At 37.0% G+C, this 13423-nt stretch overlaps 1 protein-coding gene across 1 annotated transcript in view; it reads right to left on the reverse strand.

Moving 5' to 3' along the window:
• Positions 1 to 3852: 3852 nt before the first annotated feature.
• ITGAV (integrin subunit alpha V) overlaps positions 3853 to 13423 on the reverse strand; it is a 44699-nt gene continuing 35128 nt past the window's right edge. The window contains exons 25-30 of the mRNA XM_084289289.1: positions 12573 to 12731; positions 11667 to 11780; positions 10521 to 10634; positions 10324 to 10431; positions 9205 to 9327; positions 3853 to 8825 (exon numbers count right to left, since the gene is read on the reverse strand). Of these exons, the coding sequence (XP_084145415.1) occupies positions 8730 to 8825; positions 9205 to 9327; positions 10324 to 10431; positions 10521 to 10634; positions 11667 to 11780; positions 12573 to 12731 (714 nt within the window). The 3' untranslated portion in view covers positions 3853 to 8729. The remainder of the gene's footprint in view (positions 8826 to 9204; positions 9328 to 10323; positions 10432 to 10520; positions 10635 to 11666; positions 11781 to 12572; positions 12732 to 13423) is intronic.

Here is a 13423-nt window from a genome sequence, read left to right on the forward strand (position 1 = left end):
GCGGCATGGCGGCCGGCCCGGGGGCAGCGGAGGCACATCGCGGGGCGAGGCCGAGCCGGCGGCGGAGGCTCCGGCAGCCGGGGCTGAGGCGCCCGCCCCCGCCTCTGCCTCTCTGCGTGCCGGGGAGGGGCTGCTGCGACAGCCTGGGCTGGGCTGGGCTGGGCTGGGCTGGGCTGGGGGCGGCCCTCACGGGGAAGCGGAGGGCTGTGGGGGGCTTTCAAACCCACAATGTGTGATTGCCAGGCTCAGCAGGCGGCCATCTGCATGGGGGTGCTGTGAGGAGCGGCTGAGGGAGCTGGGGGTGCTTGGGCTGCAGAGGAGTCTCCAGGGAGAGCTCAGTGCTCTCTAGAGCCTCCTGATGGGAAGGGGTGGGGAGCTGGGGTTCAGCCTCTTCTCACAGGTAACTGGTGATAGGACCGGAGGGAATGGCCTCAAGTTGTGCCAGGGGTGGTTTAGGTTGGAATTTAGGAGACATTTCCTCTCAAAAAGAACAGCCAGGCACTGGGACGGGTTGCCCAGGGAGGTGGTGGAGTCACCATCCTGGGGGTGTTCAAGGAGAGGTTGGATGTGGTGCTTGGGGACATGGTCTCGTGGGTGACGTTGGTGGTAGGGTGATGGTTGGACCAGGTGAGCTTGGAGGGCTTTTCCAACCTTAATAAGTCTTTGAAATACATCAGGACCACCTAACACTGAATTTCATGCCTGAGGTGTTGAGCAGCCCATGTAATCATGTAATAATGTTGGACAGGACCAAGTCTCCTTCAGCATAAGGGCTTTCAAACCGGCTGATGTTTTCAATGTACTGCTTCAACAGTGAATGTAAAGCCCTTTGAAATGTATAAATCTGCTTTGAGATTAACTTCCCTTTTAATAAAATAAAAATTAGCCAAATAAAATCAATAAAATCTTAATTTTACATAACACCTTAGGCTAAACTGTTGTTTTCAGATCTCAGAAGATTTTTATGCAATGGAAAAAGGAGTGGAACACAATTACAAACTGTTAAAGAGCAAAATTCTTCGTATATTCAAAGGAGTAGCTGTCAGGTTACAGTGCATATTTAACATGGATTTCATAGCAAAACTAAAAAAAATGTATTTTCCTTATCATTTAATGCCATTCTGTACAAGTAGTTAATTCATTAGGATAACAGTGATGTCACATAAATTTGGGATTGTCACTGAAAATACAATTTTGTCGCAGTTGCTGACAGTTTGTTGGAACCTTTGGGGACCGCTGAAAAATGACTGACTTCACCCACTCATGTTTGTTAGGGACAACAGCTGCCATGGGAATTGTGCTGCACTGGGAGACGTACACCTGCCTCAGCTTTAGGTAGGTACTCTTTGCTACTTTTCTTTAGAATAGCTGAATAAGTTGGTCTCCCTTTTCTTCTTCAACACCAAAAAATGCATCCCACAGAAACTTGAATTCTTTTGAACGAATCTTGATTTCAAGTAAACAAGAGGGCACAAAAAGCAGACAAATAAAGCCATCATTTGTCAGATTTGTAACTTTCCTCTAACGACTCACAAGGAGAGATTCTCTCTTGCATTTAGAAAACATTTTTTCAGTGCCTGTTTGCCTAGGCAATATCCTTTCAAACAGCTTCCCATTTCAACCTTTTATCAGGGCTCTGCAAAGAAAAAGGAGCTGCTTCTGAACATCTTCTGTTACAGTTCAGATCAGTTTGGAATCCCCATTATCTTGGGTGTTCAGAAGGAGAAAAGGGATGCAGACAAAGCTAGCAAAATACTTTAAGCAATATACTTCCCTGGTTAATAAATCTCTCTGATGAATAGGCATGTGGTATTGGGAAGCGTAGATCATGTACATGTTCATTTCTAAATGTTTGTTGATATGAGGGGCTCTTAAAAAATATATTGAGTTTATTTGGGGAAAAATGGTTTAGCACATTTGCAGCTACAACATTGTAAGTGAACGATGATGTGAATATGCACAATTACTCGTTTTTAAAATGCTGAACTAAATCTGTTAAATGTGTGTTAAAACGTGTTATTGAAAATGGTTCACAAAAGTAAAGTATGGAAATTAGGCGTTTGCCCTGAATTTAGGTAAATTACTGAGAAGGGACTGCATATCTTAAAGAGTACAAACAATTAACACCCATTTAAGGAAAAAAACAAACAAAAAAAAAATGAAAAACTGTAATCAGGGTTATGTTTTCTTAGCCAAATTTTATTTGAAAAGAGATGAAAACTGATGATGAATGATTTACTTCACCTACCTGAGTATTGATTTGAGGTATATGTCCAGCAGTAACTCTTATCTTTAGAAGTAGCTCAAACACTTTTCAAATTTTGAACAGATTATAGAATACGTGCACATCATTAACCACTGAAGCAATGTAATAAGGCATTTGATAAAATTTCCTCAGGGAAAGGAAAGCTGGTAGAGATGAAATTGGTAATGTAGATATGCAGTTAATACATAAGCATGGTCTGCATGTGATGTTGTAAGAACTTGTGACATCTTTTTTGCTTCTCACATTGGGAAGGCCTGTGTTACTAATGCACTTGGGTCCTGCAAGTTTAGTCTTGGTGTGCTGTACGTGTCTGTGAAGGGGAGTTAATGGTTCAGCACTGAATTGGTAGCTTTGTCAGAAAGATACAATAAAACACAGCTTCTGAAATACCCAGTGTGACTAGAGGCTTCTGCCAGCACTAAACGGAACTCTTTATCTGTTTGAGACAATATTTGAGAAGAGGTTCACATAATTTTTTTTAATCAAGTCTCAGTTTCCACCATGTTCTTAAATTACTTGAACTGGTAATTTAAAAATACAGTCATGTACTAATATTTATTAATGTATTGTCAGTTAGAAACCCAGACAACAAAAGAAAGCATAACTCAAATGGAGGTAACGAAGCTCCATTGATATAAATGACCTTAAGACATGGACCATCCTCTTCTTTAAGGGGGTTATGGCAAGGGGACTTGGAAAAAACTGTTCCCTTGTTGCTGTAATGATACAGCTGTTGTCAGTAATTTCTCAGTAGTGTATTAGTCTGGAACTGCTGAACGGATTTAACAATCACTGTGTTGATAACCAACTGAAGCTATACAAAACTAGACCAGGGTTGGCTGCATTGCATATTGAACAAACACTGAGAATTGTGCTTTGACTACTGCTGTGATGTTTTGTACACAAATTAGGCGTAGCTACTGTAAAGTCACTGGAAGCAGTGAAATAAAAGAAATACCAGATTTTCATGTTCTCAGTGTACCTTCTTTTGTCATTTCCCTTAAGTCAGCAAGTCCTCTACTAGCAATCCAGGAAACTCAGTAGTTTGGAGTTTTTCCACAAGGTTTCACAAACGCAAACATTTTTATTTAAACAAATCAATGCGCAATGGATGGAAAAGGATTGTATGCCTGTATTGTGATGCAAAGTATATACTGTCACCTCACTCACAAAGATGGGTATGACTGTAAAGTAGACTGCAATTCTGAGATAAAATCAGTTGAATAACAGAAGAAAATAAACACCGCTTTGAGAATTTCCCTAACCAAAAGGTAAGTATTGGCCATATTCTACAGTGATGCGGCAGCTATAAAATCCAAACTAATTGCTCAGGGGACATGGAAATTTCTGTAGGAAAGCCATTTTCTTGTGACAAGAGAGAATTTGTGACTAGATTCTCTTTTTTTGTGTGTGTGATTATGAATTCTTTTGACTTGAGGTTAATAGATACTGTTTCAGCTGAGTAGAGCTGTATAGATACGACTGTGAGTAGATAACCATGGTTGCAAATATATATAATGAAACAGTTATAGGCAAGTTGAATATATTTTAAAAAATCTAGGGGGGAAAAAAAGAAGGAAGTCATGTTAGTGAAGAGATGTTTTATTCCAAAATCTAAACATCAAAATCAACTTAATACTTAAAATACATTTTTCAGACAGTTTATCCAATCATAGTATTTTGAAATTGAATACATATGTAGAAAAATTCAACCTAAAAAAAATCAAATTTGAAGTAGGATGAAAAGAATGCATTGAAAAGTAAACCATAGCTCAATAGCTATTTTTTATATCAGTACAAAATTACTGTGCTATAATACCCACACTTTTTGCAAGATTTATAATTTAATAAAAATAAGGTGACTTCAAATGTATATTGCTCTCTTTAAATGTACCTAGGACCTTGGAAATAAGTTCATAGTTATTGAAAACATTCCCATTTGTTACAAATATTTACTACTTAACTAAGAAACCCAAAATGCAGCAGTCTTGTTAGTACGTTAATTTTCTGCTTGTGCAAACAATGTTATACTGATTTAATGCACGAGCAAAAAATCAATGCAAAAAAACTCTAATAGGATGAAATAAAACTTTACATTTTGAACTTACGTGCATCATAGCAAATACCAGTTGCCTGAAAAGATATTTTTTTTAAGGCTTAAATGCTACATTAAATCATTTACTTTGCAAAAGCCAAAGATCAAGTTATTCAATCTTAATGCAGCATATTTGCCGAAGGTCATTGCATGTAATGCTAGATTTCCTGGGTCATCATTTAAAAAAAAATTACAGACTGGTAAGAAGTAGACCAAAATTCTAAATATCATAATCACATGAAACAGTAGTAGCACTACAGACTCAAATCCATTATTGTATAGTCTCTAGTCATGTTTTCCACAGAGAACTTAATCTTGTACCAATTCTCAATAATTCAAGAGTTAGTAATGGATACACTTTAGAATATACATCATGTTTCACCCAATGTGGGTGATCAAAAACTTTCTACGCGCCATTCATTTACCGTGTCATTTTAACACCTTGGTTTTGTTAATGTCCTTAAAAACATTGACCACTGCAAGTCAACAAATGCTACATGGCTTCCTAGACAAACAAAAACAGACGACTTGGCAGTGGACCAGTTCTGATCATGTCTTATTGCACTTGGGCACTAGGAGATAGAGATTCAGTACCAAAGAGTTCAGAGCCCACTCACATCAGTGAGTCAGGAGAGCTCAGCATGTAATCACGCTCCAACATGTGGCACTTATTTGTGGTAGAAGGCCATTGCCAACACTTACAGGTTCTTCCCATCACAGAATTAGGCAAACAAAGAAAAAAACAAACCTCTTTGCTGCAACGCTCAACTGTTAGGCCAACTACTTTTTAGTATGCATTTCTATTTTCCTTTTATAAAATCTTTCTTTTTTTCTTCCTCAGAAACAGTCAGCTGCGTTGAACACAAAGGGTGCAATTCAAAACCAGTTGCAGTGAATGTCAGGTTTGCTGTGATTTCATTAGACTGTGGAATAGGTCTTACTCTAGACCAAAGAGAAAAACAGTAGATTCTCAGCATGGTAGTGCTGCTCCATTACTGTTTGGGAGGGTGTAGGAAAAGTACTGCAGGGCCTATGGATTACCATCAGCAGATCTTAACATTGCAAAAATTTAAGTGCAATACGAATCCTTCAAAGCACCAAGAACATGCTGATTATAGCTGAAATATTTTTAAAACAGCTGTGAGAGTTTAGCTCAGTGACTAATTAGCCATGGACACAAATTTAGGAACATCTAAAAGTCTTTGCTTCGAACATTGCATAAAGGACGGACATATGTAATAAACTTTCTTAAAGTTTCAAAAGCATTATGTGAATCAAAGATCCACGTATGAATCAGAATTTAAATCAGAAAAATGGGACCAGTAAAACAATAAGCTTGATACTAACATTTGACTTTCCAGTAATGTTTAAACCAAAGCCATCTCTATAATTTGGTAGTGTTTCACGAAAGCAATGTAAACCTATAAATTAGGATTCTCTTTATATTTTCTAAATATTGACAAATATAGAACTAGATAATATGCATTTTGTAATATAAATCACCTTTTAATATGCAACATGAGATGCTGCAATAATTGCAAACTGGAAAAGTTATAGAATTTCATATTTCATTATAAAAGATATAGCACTTATAAAATATTTTCATTGGCTAAACAATTACCTAGTTGCTGACTTTATACATATAAAACTATGCTTCTGAAACATAACTCTCAAGAGGACTAAGTCAATTATCTGTTACTGTATTTGTTTTCTGTTGTTTTTTTTTAAACACATGTGGTGTGTATCATATGGCCATCAGTTGACTCAAGGACGTTAAATACGTATTTTTGGAATGAAATTAAAGTTCCTTTAAAAGTTTTAATATCCCTCTGAACTATTTGCTGTAAGAATACATCAACACTTGTAAGCCACTATGAAACTTATAGTGATGCAAGCGTGTACATATATGTTTTCTGTATGCTTCCAGCCAAATCTAGAATGCAAAATGAAAGGTTTCTTGTACCCTCCTTTGGGAGAGCATTCTGTTCAATCTCCCTGAAACACAAGTGTTGCTCTAAACTGAATTTGGGGTGTTTTCTATTTATATTCATTACAGTAACCTGTATACTCCATTTACATATGTTACTTCTCTTTTTTAAAGAAACTGGAAACTAGTGGACATGAGACAAGCTACTATTTGTTTTTATTCTCTAGTAGAATGTAAGACAATAAAAATCACTTAAATAAGAATTCTGTGACTTCAATAAATGGAAGAAACTTTCCATAGCTACAGTAGATGTACCAATAAAATGTACCTCTTTATCCTGAAAAACAGCAAAATGAGTTTCCAGTTGCCACAGAAAAACAAGATGTAGTTAGCACTGACATTAAGAGGGCTACACTATCCCTTCCACGTCAGCTGAAGAAATCTTGACCATGATTTTTTTTTTTAAACTCATCTCCTTATAATGCCTAGACATGCAAGTAGTCTAATAAATTTCAAGTCAACATGGTGTGTACATGTAAGGAAGACACACACATAAGAATTAGAGCTACTGACCTGTCTGGCAGTTTCTTAAACCTCTTAACCTACTGAGATTAAGACTGAGTAGAAGCAATCTTCTTGCACATAGATAATAAATTGACAAGGTGTGAGAACTAGAAGCCTCTGTAAGTGACAAAGTGTGTTTTATACAGTCACATTTTGGGGCCAGGATAAAAGTGTCTCCTGATTCCTTACAGTATTACTAGTAATAATACTAGAAGTAAAGGCAAAAGTAAAACCTGGGCCACACCAAAGACCTTGAAAATTTAGTGAAACCAGAATTTTGCCCTACACTTTTCTCAAACTAATTAAATCTAAACAACTTGTCTAAAATAAAGACATGTAAATGGATAAATATGCAAGCCTAGATCTGATATACAAACTGGTCTCCACAGCCTTTCTGCTGTCTCCCTTAACGACTCAAATACCATCACGGTTCAGTAAGTAAGAATGGACTTAACAGCGAAAGCTATTTGTGAGTTGAACATCTCAGAAAGAATGCAGAAATGAGAGTTGAATCAGACCATTCATTTCAGATAATTCTGGGTTTACTGGGCATTGCAGTATCTATCGGTGAGACGCATCTCAAAAAACACAACACAGGAAACAAAAACAAAACCAAAAGTTTTCATCCTTCTAAGAGCTTGTTTACATAGAAAACCCATTGGAATAGTTATAGCAGGAACCCTTCTTTCTGTATCTGGCTGCATGCAGGGAGTCTATTCTTTTTTGGAGAAGAGGGTAAACAAATCCAATATAAGGCCTCTCTGTACGAGTTTAACTAAGTCCACTCTGAGATGTGTGCAACACAGCGTGGTCGCAAGCCAAATAACCTCCTAATTTACAGTTACATGGCTACTGAAATGCATATAGACAACGTTCTTGTGTGCTCTCGTAAGTACACATAGCTTCATTTTACCCAACCGATACTGAGGGAAGTAAGCTAACAATAATGTAAACCTATGGCTTGAACCCACTCAAGTTTGGTATGTTTATAAACAAGCAATGAAATTAAATACTTAGTGTCTCTACCAGTAATGAAATGTATTGAGCATAATGAAATGTCTTTTGTGCTAGGAAATAAAGACTGAATGAATGAAACGAACCAAGCCAACTCAACCTTCTCTCTTCAAGCTCTTCCACATTGCCAGCTATACTTTGCTTCGTTAGACAAGCTCACTGTTCTCTCAGGGCACGCAAGAGTGGGGCTAAAGTACTGATGCAATCTAGATTGCATCTAGATATATTTGGCTTGATGATAGTATAGTTCAAACAGTCTGTTTTGCTCTATTTTGCAATTGGAGGTGGTCAACCATGAGATGCCAGAATGATTAACAGTTTCTCCAGGATGTATCAGATAACCTGTCACACAGTATTACCTCCATTGTTTTGCCAAAAACTGAAATTCAGCCCAAATAATACACAGACTCAACTTCAAACCCTGTGGAGGTTTGACCTGCGTATACAAGCTATGCTCATTTTTTGTGCTACCAGCTTTCCAGAGCAAGGAAATGAAGTGTAGTGTACTAAAACTCAAATCAACTGAAGCAAAATGTGATCTTGAAGCCAACAGCTTCCCTAGATAGTTGCAACAAATGGAGTCTGTGTAGCAGTTCACGTGAAGTTGGTCTGTGAAACACCCCAGTAAGCAAAATCATAGGACTACGTTTTTCTTAAGGTTTTTCACAAAAAAATCAGTGCAGACATGTTAGATTAATACAAAAAGGAGGATTTAAGTATATTGCTCTTCTTTTGTATGTGCTGATAGCTTGAGACCAGCAGCTTTGCAGTCACGAGTGTTTCTTCCTTAAGGGGAAACCAGTATTTGTAACTAAGATGTAGGCATTTTAAAGTTTCAGAATGTCTCACAGATAAAACTCTGCTTATGCTTCTGATGTTCCTTCCCCGTTCTCATGTGGTTGCAGTTGTTCTCTTTCTTGTTCTTCTTGAGGTGGTCTCACACGTTTGAAAAAGCCCATCTATAATTCAGAGAAAAATGAAGAAATTGCAGTGTGACGGTCAAAATATACACACATCCTTTCTTTTTCTCTCTGCTTCTTGATCAGATTTTAACAACCCATACTTTTTTCTCCTCCCACTTGCTTTTTCCATATTTTTGACCTCCGTAATCAGCAAGTACTAGCTGAAAAAATTAAGCCAAGTATTTCAGCACAACTGCAGACATCATTTTTTATTCAACTTCTTCCTGACAAAGCTGAAATGTTTTCACAGCTATTTAAAAGGTTCACAGATTCAGCTCATTAAGGAAACGGTGTATTTCTGCAAGCTGCTGGTACCGTTTGAAGTAATACAGACTACGAGGGAAACCAACACAAGAATGAACAATGCAGTACTTACCCTGTACATAACAAGCACTAGGACAGCCAAGAGCAATAATCCTGCTAGGACAGCCAAAATTATAACCCACACTGGTACAGGCATAGGCTGCGGTTGAATGCCCCATGTAATATTTGTAGTAACCTAATGGGGAAAAAAGCAATTAAAGACATTTTGCACAGCAGCAGGATGGTAAATTCATTCATGCATTTTAAGTGGTGCTTATCTGGATTCTATAATATTTAAAATCTGTGATTTAAAAGAATTAGAAAGTTTAAATAGTGACATAGAAGCTTCATTGTCCCTAATTTATTAGGATTTTCAGTTGTTTTTTTCTCCAGTCAGTGATACCATAGCAACATGTATTCTATAACGCTTGGTGATTTTCAGTACAACAGTAGGATTTCAGAAGTGTTCGAGAATTAGAGAAAAAATAATAAAAAGTGTTTTTGCTTTTCCTTTCTTTTCACCCTAAATGGGGGAGAGGGAGATTTTTTTTCACCTTCCTCTGGGAAGAAGGATTCAACTCCACAAGGTTTAAGAGATAAAAAAGCAGTTCCTAACAGGCACTGGAAACCATATTCAAAAATGAATAATCATAATCCTTTTTCAGCGTGTTCCCCCCCTTTTCTTTTTTAAAGATCTGTTATACTATACTGCCTACCAAAAACTTAATCTGGCAGCCAAATGGAGTGACCCACACGTTCCCTTCTGTTTCTACCCCGTCTCCTTTCTCTTCAAACCTCTCTAGAGCACAGATGGTCTTTTACTTCCACACACAGCGTATTTGATATAATATAATCAAGGTCCATTATTCAGACTAATGCAGTAGAGTGCAATTTTCAAGTCACATATTTCTCTAGCAACACTGACATTACCAAGAACACTAGGCCTGTTCACCATCACTTCCTTTTTTCATTTTTCAGTTAAATCTTTAAAGCTACAAATATTGTGAACGCTAAAGTGCAAAAAATATTTTTTGTACTTGATTGTGTGCACAACAGTAATTAATTTATGAATAGAGTATCAGATGAAATAAGCATTAAATCAAACCATAAACAGCTATTGAGCAATCTTTCTTTTTTCATTAATTTTGAAATAGTTATTTATGTTAACTCACAATGGATGTAAATGACTTACCACCGTAGAATTGTGGATATCTTCAAAGGAAAGATTCTTATAAGGGAACTCTATAACATTGAATGAAGCAGATGATTTGAGAGAATAGGAGTGATTCTGATTTTCTTTCTGGATAAGAAAAACAAAGTTAGTGTTGTATGTGGATATAAAATCACTTATGTTTCAGAGACAGGGCCATACTACACACAGTCACTCACATTCATGAAAGTTTGGGTCCAAAGGCGTGACTTCAAATACAATATTGCACTCTTTCCCCTCTCCAGGTGGCCAACTTGGCAGACTATCTTTAAACAATCAGCATTCCCGCAGCCCTGCGCGTAAAAATAAGGAAGGATATTGGAAAATATTTGAAAATTTAATGGCCTTACTGGATTCATACGTGTACTTTATTATTCTATTAACTAGGCAAAGCAACATAAGCTATTTAAGTACGCTAAATAAAACCCAATATTAAATAACTACTTGAAATATTCCATTAGTCTGCATTCAGAGAAGTGCTATGTAAGCCATTTCTAGGTTTTTGGAGCCCAAAGATGAAACTACTGGCAGTAGCTTTATCTATGTAGATATTAAAAAAATATCTGTAGCGTGGAGGACAGTTTCTGATCAATTCGTGTTATCACCCTCCACATGTTTTTGATGGGAAAACTCATGGGAATTAATGCATCTAACAAAATACACGTTGTTGGATTCAACAGAAGACTTCAAACATGACTGACTGACCTAACCTATAAGCAATATTTAGAACGTCAGAAGTTTAGGCAGCATTTCTCGATCACATTTCCATTAAAATCCGTAAGATAACATTGATGCAACCCCATCAGTATTTCAAGAAGAAAGCAGAGCTAAATAAGGCTTCGTTTCATAACCGTGATTTTAGCTACGCTACAGCTTAAATCTCTGCGTAGTTTAAGTACATCTGCTAACTACAACTCTTAACAGCAAAGATGATGCAGCACTCACCCGCATCTGTTTTATCAATGCTATAAGCATTGATTTCCAAATTGAGGGAACAGAGCTATATAGAAGACTAACACTGAATGAAGTCTAACACTGAATGAAGTGGTCAATTTGACCTTGGTTTTTAAGGACATAAAACTTAGCAGCACAAAACTGCAGGCACATGCCTCATTGGATGACTACCCTGAGGAAAACATATGCATTGGGGAGGGGGGGGGAAAAAAACAACACCCAAACAACAGCTCCAGAGCATGATTTTTTGTCTCTTACCCTTTACAGAACAAGCTCTAACCCATTTTCTGAAATGATTCTGTGTCTCGTGGATCTATACCTCTCCCTTAAAAACCCAGCATCCTATGGACATACCAATGTTGAAAGCTTACCAAAGTGTGCACATCCCCTTCAATGGCAGTTACGTCCCTTCGACCGATGCGGTGATCACGATTATCTTCCCTGCTAAGCGTTTCATTCTTGTCATCATCCTTAGAAGTCGAAATCTAGGATACATCAAGGAAACACAAATAAGTCATTTTTAACTTTGAAGTTCACAGATTTCTCTAGGTAAGTTACAAGGGTCAAGAAAACATAGAACTTCAGAGGTTTCCCTCTTTCTATCCTAGTTAAGATCTGCAGTTCTTCAGACTCTGGTTTCAACCACAGCTGTAATTAAAACATTACTCCTGCCCTTTTCTTGATCACTGGTGCAAATTTCTACTAAGAACTATCACAGAGCCTCAAGTATCTTAATTTCTCTTCAACTCAAAACTTTTTCTTGTTTAGATAGAACATAAAAGTACTCTTAGATTGCAGTGAAAAATCTGATATTGCAATATTTTAAGTATTTTACCTCAACGCTTCAGATTTTTAACTCTGAGAAACTGGTGGGACTTTTGGCCTAGGATAATTAAGTTCGTAACAGAAAAAAATAAAGCAATGTTCTTGCAGGCAATAAAAACCTAGGAAATTCACATCAACAGCCCTGATGTTTTTAGAATGTTTTTAAAACCACGTTCAACATAATTCCATTGCTTTGGACTTAAAACTCATGGTTTTCAAGAATAAACAGAAAAAAAAAGTATACATTTGGGTTGACAATCTGTTGTCTACCTTTTATTTCACTTCTATACATTGACAAGTACCACCAAACAGTGGAGTCTTGCTCCTCAGCAACAGATGAAAACCTAACTCGGCATGTCAAAAGTTCTCAGAGATTTGGGTGTTTTTAAGAGTTTTTCCAAACAAACAAACGTACTTCATTCCACTCAAGCAAAAAGAAAAGCCCCACTTACCTTAATTTTCAGTGGATTGATCTCCATATCAGAAGTGCAGTTCATGGGACCATCAATTTCATACTGAACAATATACAACAGTGTGTAGTTTTTATATTTGTAAGGCCACTGCAGAGTCATCATCACCTTGCTGAAAGCGCTTGGGCCATTATTTCTCAGCTGATTATGAAAATAAAACACATGTAATAAACCTTCTTGGTTAATGCACACACAGCAGTTAGTTTATACTTAATTCATAAATAATACTGACATGAAGACCCTTACCCTCAACAGCTTGACATGAAAACGCTAACTAAACTGCAGTCCCCCAGCAGGCAAAACTTAAAATTATTTCTGTAATTTGATAAAAAATTCTTCCAAGAAAAGCTCTATGGCACGATTTATTTTTTTTTTTTTTGGCCCTGATGAAATGTAGTTTTTGTTGCCTGTTACATGAATCACAGCCACTGTGCACATTTCATCCGAGACACTCTGAGTGCAGATACTCATGCCCATCAGTTTCTTCAGATAAATGGTCTCTTATAAGTTATAGAGCAACTTCAAATAGTTATTCACACAGCTCTCAGTTTTGTTTAATTAAACAAGCTAGATTAAAGCTGTGATCATTATTTAAGGAAGTTTTAAATACTTAAAATTTTTCACGGCAGAAGTCTTTCACCATAATGATTCAGAACAATTGGAATACTAATAGGGATACTGAATAATTTACAACCATCAGTCATTTTCTGAGTTCAAGGTACTTCATATATTTTAGCTAGATTTCAAAGGGCTAAAAAAATCTTACAGACAGTAAAATGTGTAATCATGTATAAAAAAAAAGTCTTGTACTTGTCCACTGCTGTTACACTAAT

This window comes from Netta rufina, assembly GCF_964035555.1.
Source record: "Netta rufina genome assembly, chromosome: 6".
Classification (NCBI taxonomy): domain Eukaryota; kingdom Metazoa; phylum Chordata; class Aves; order Anseriformes; family Anatidae; genus Netta; species Netta rufina.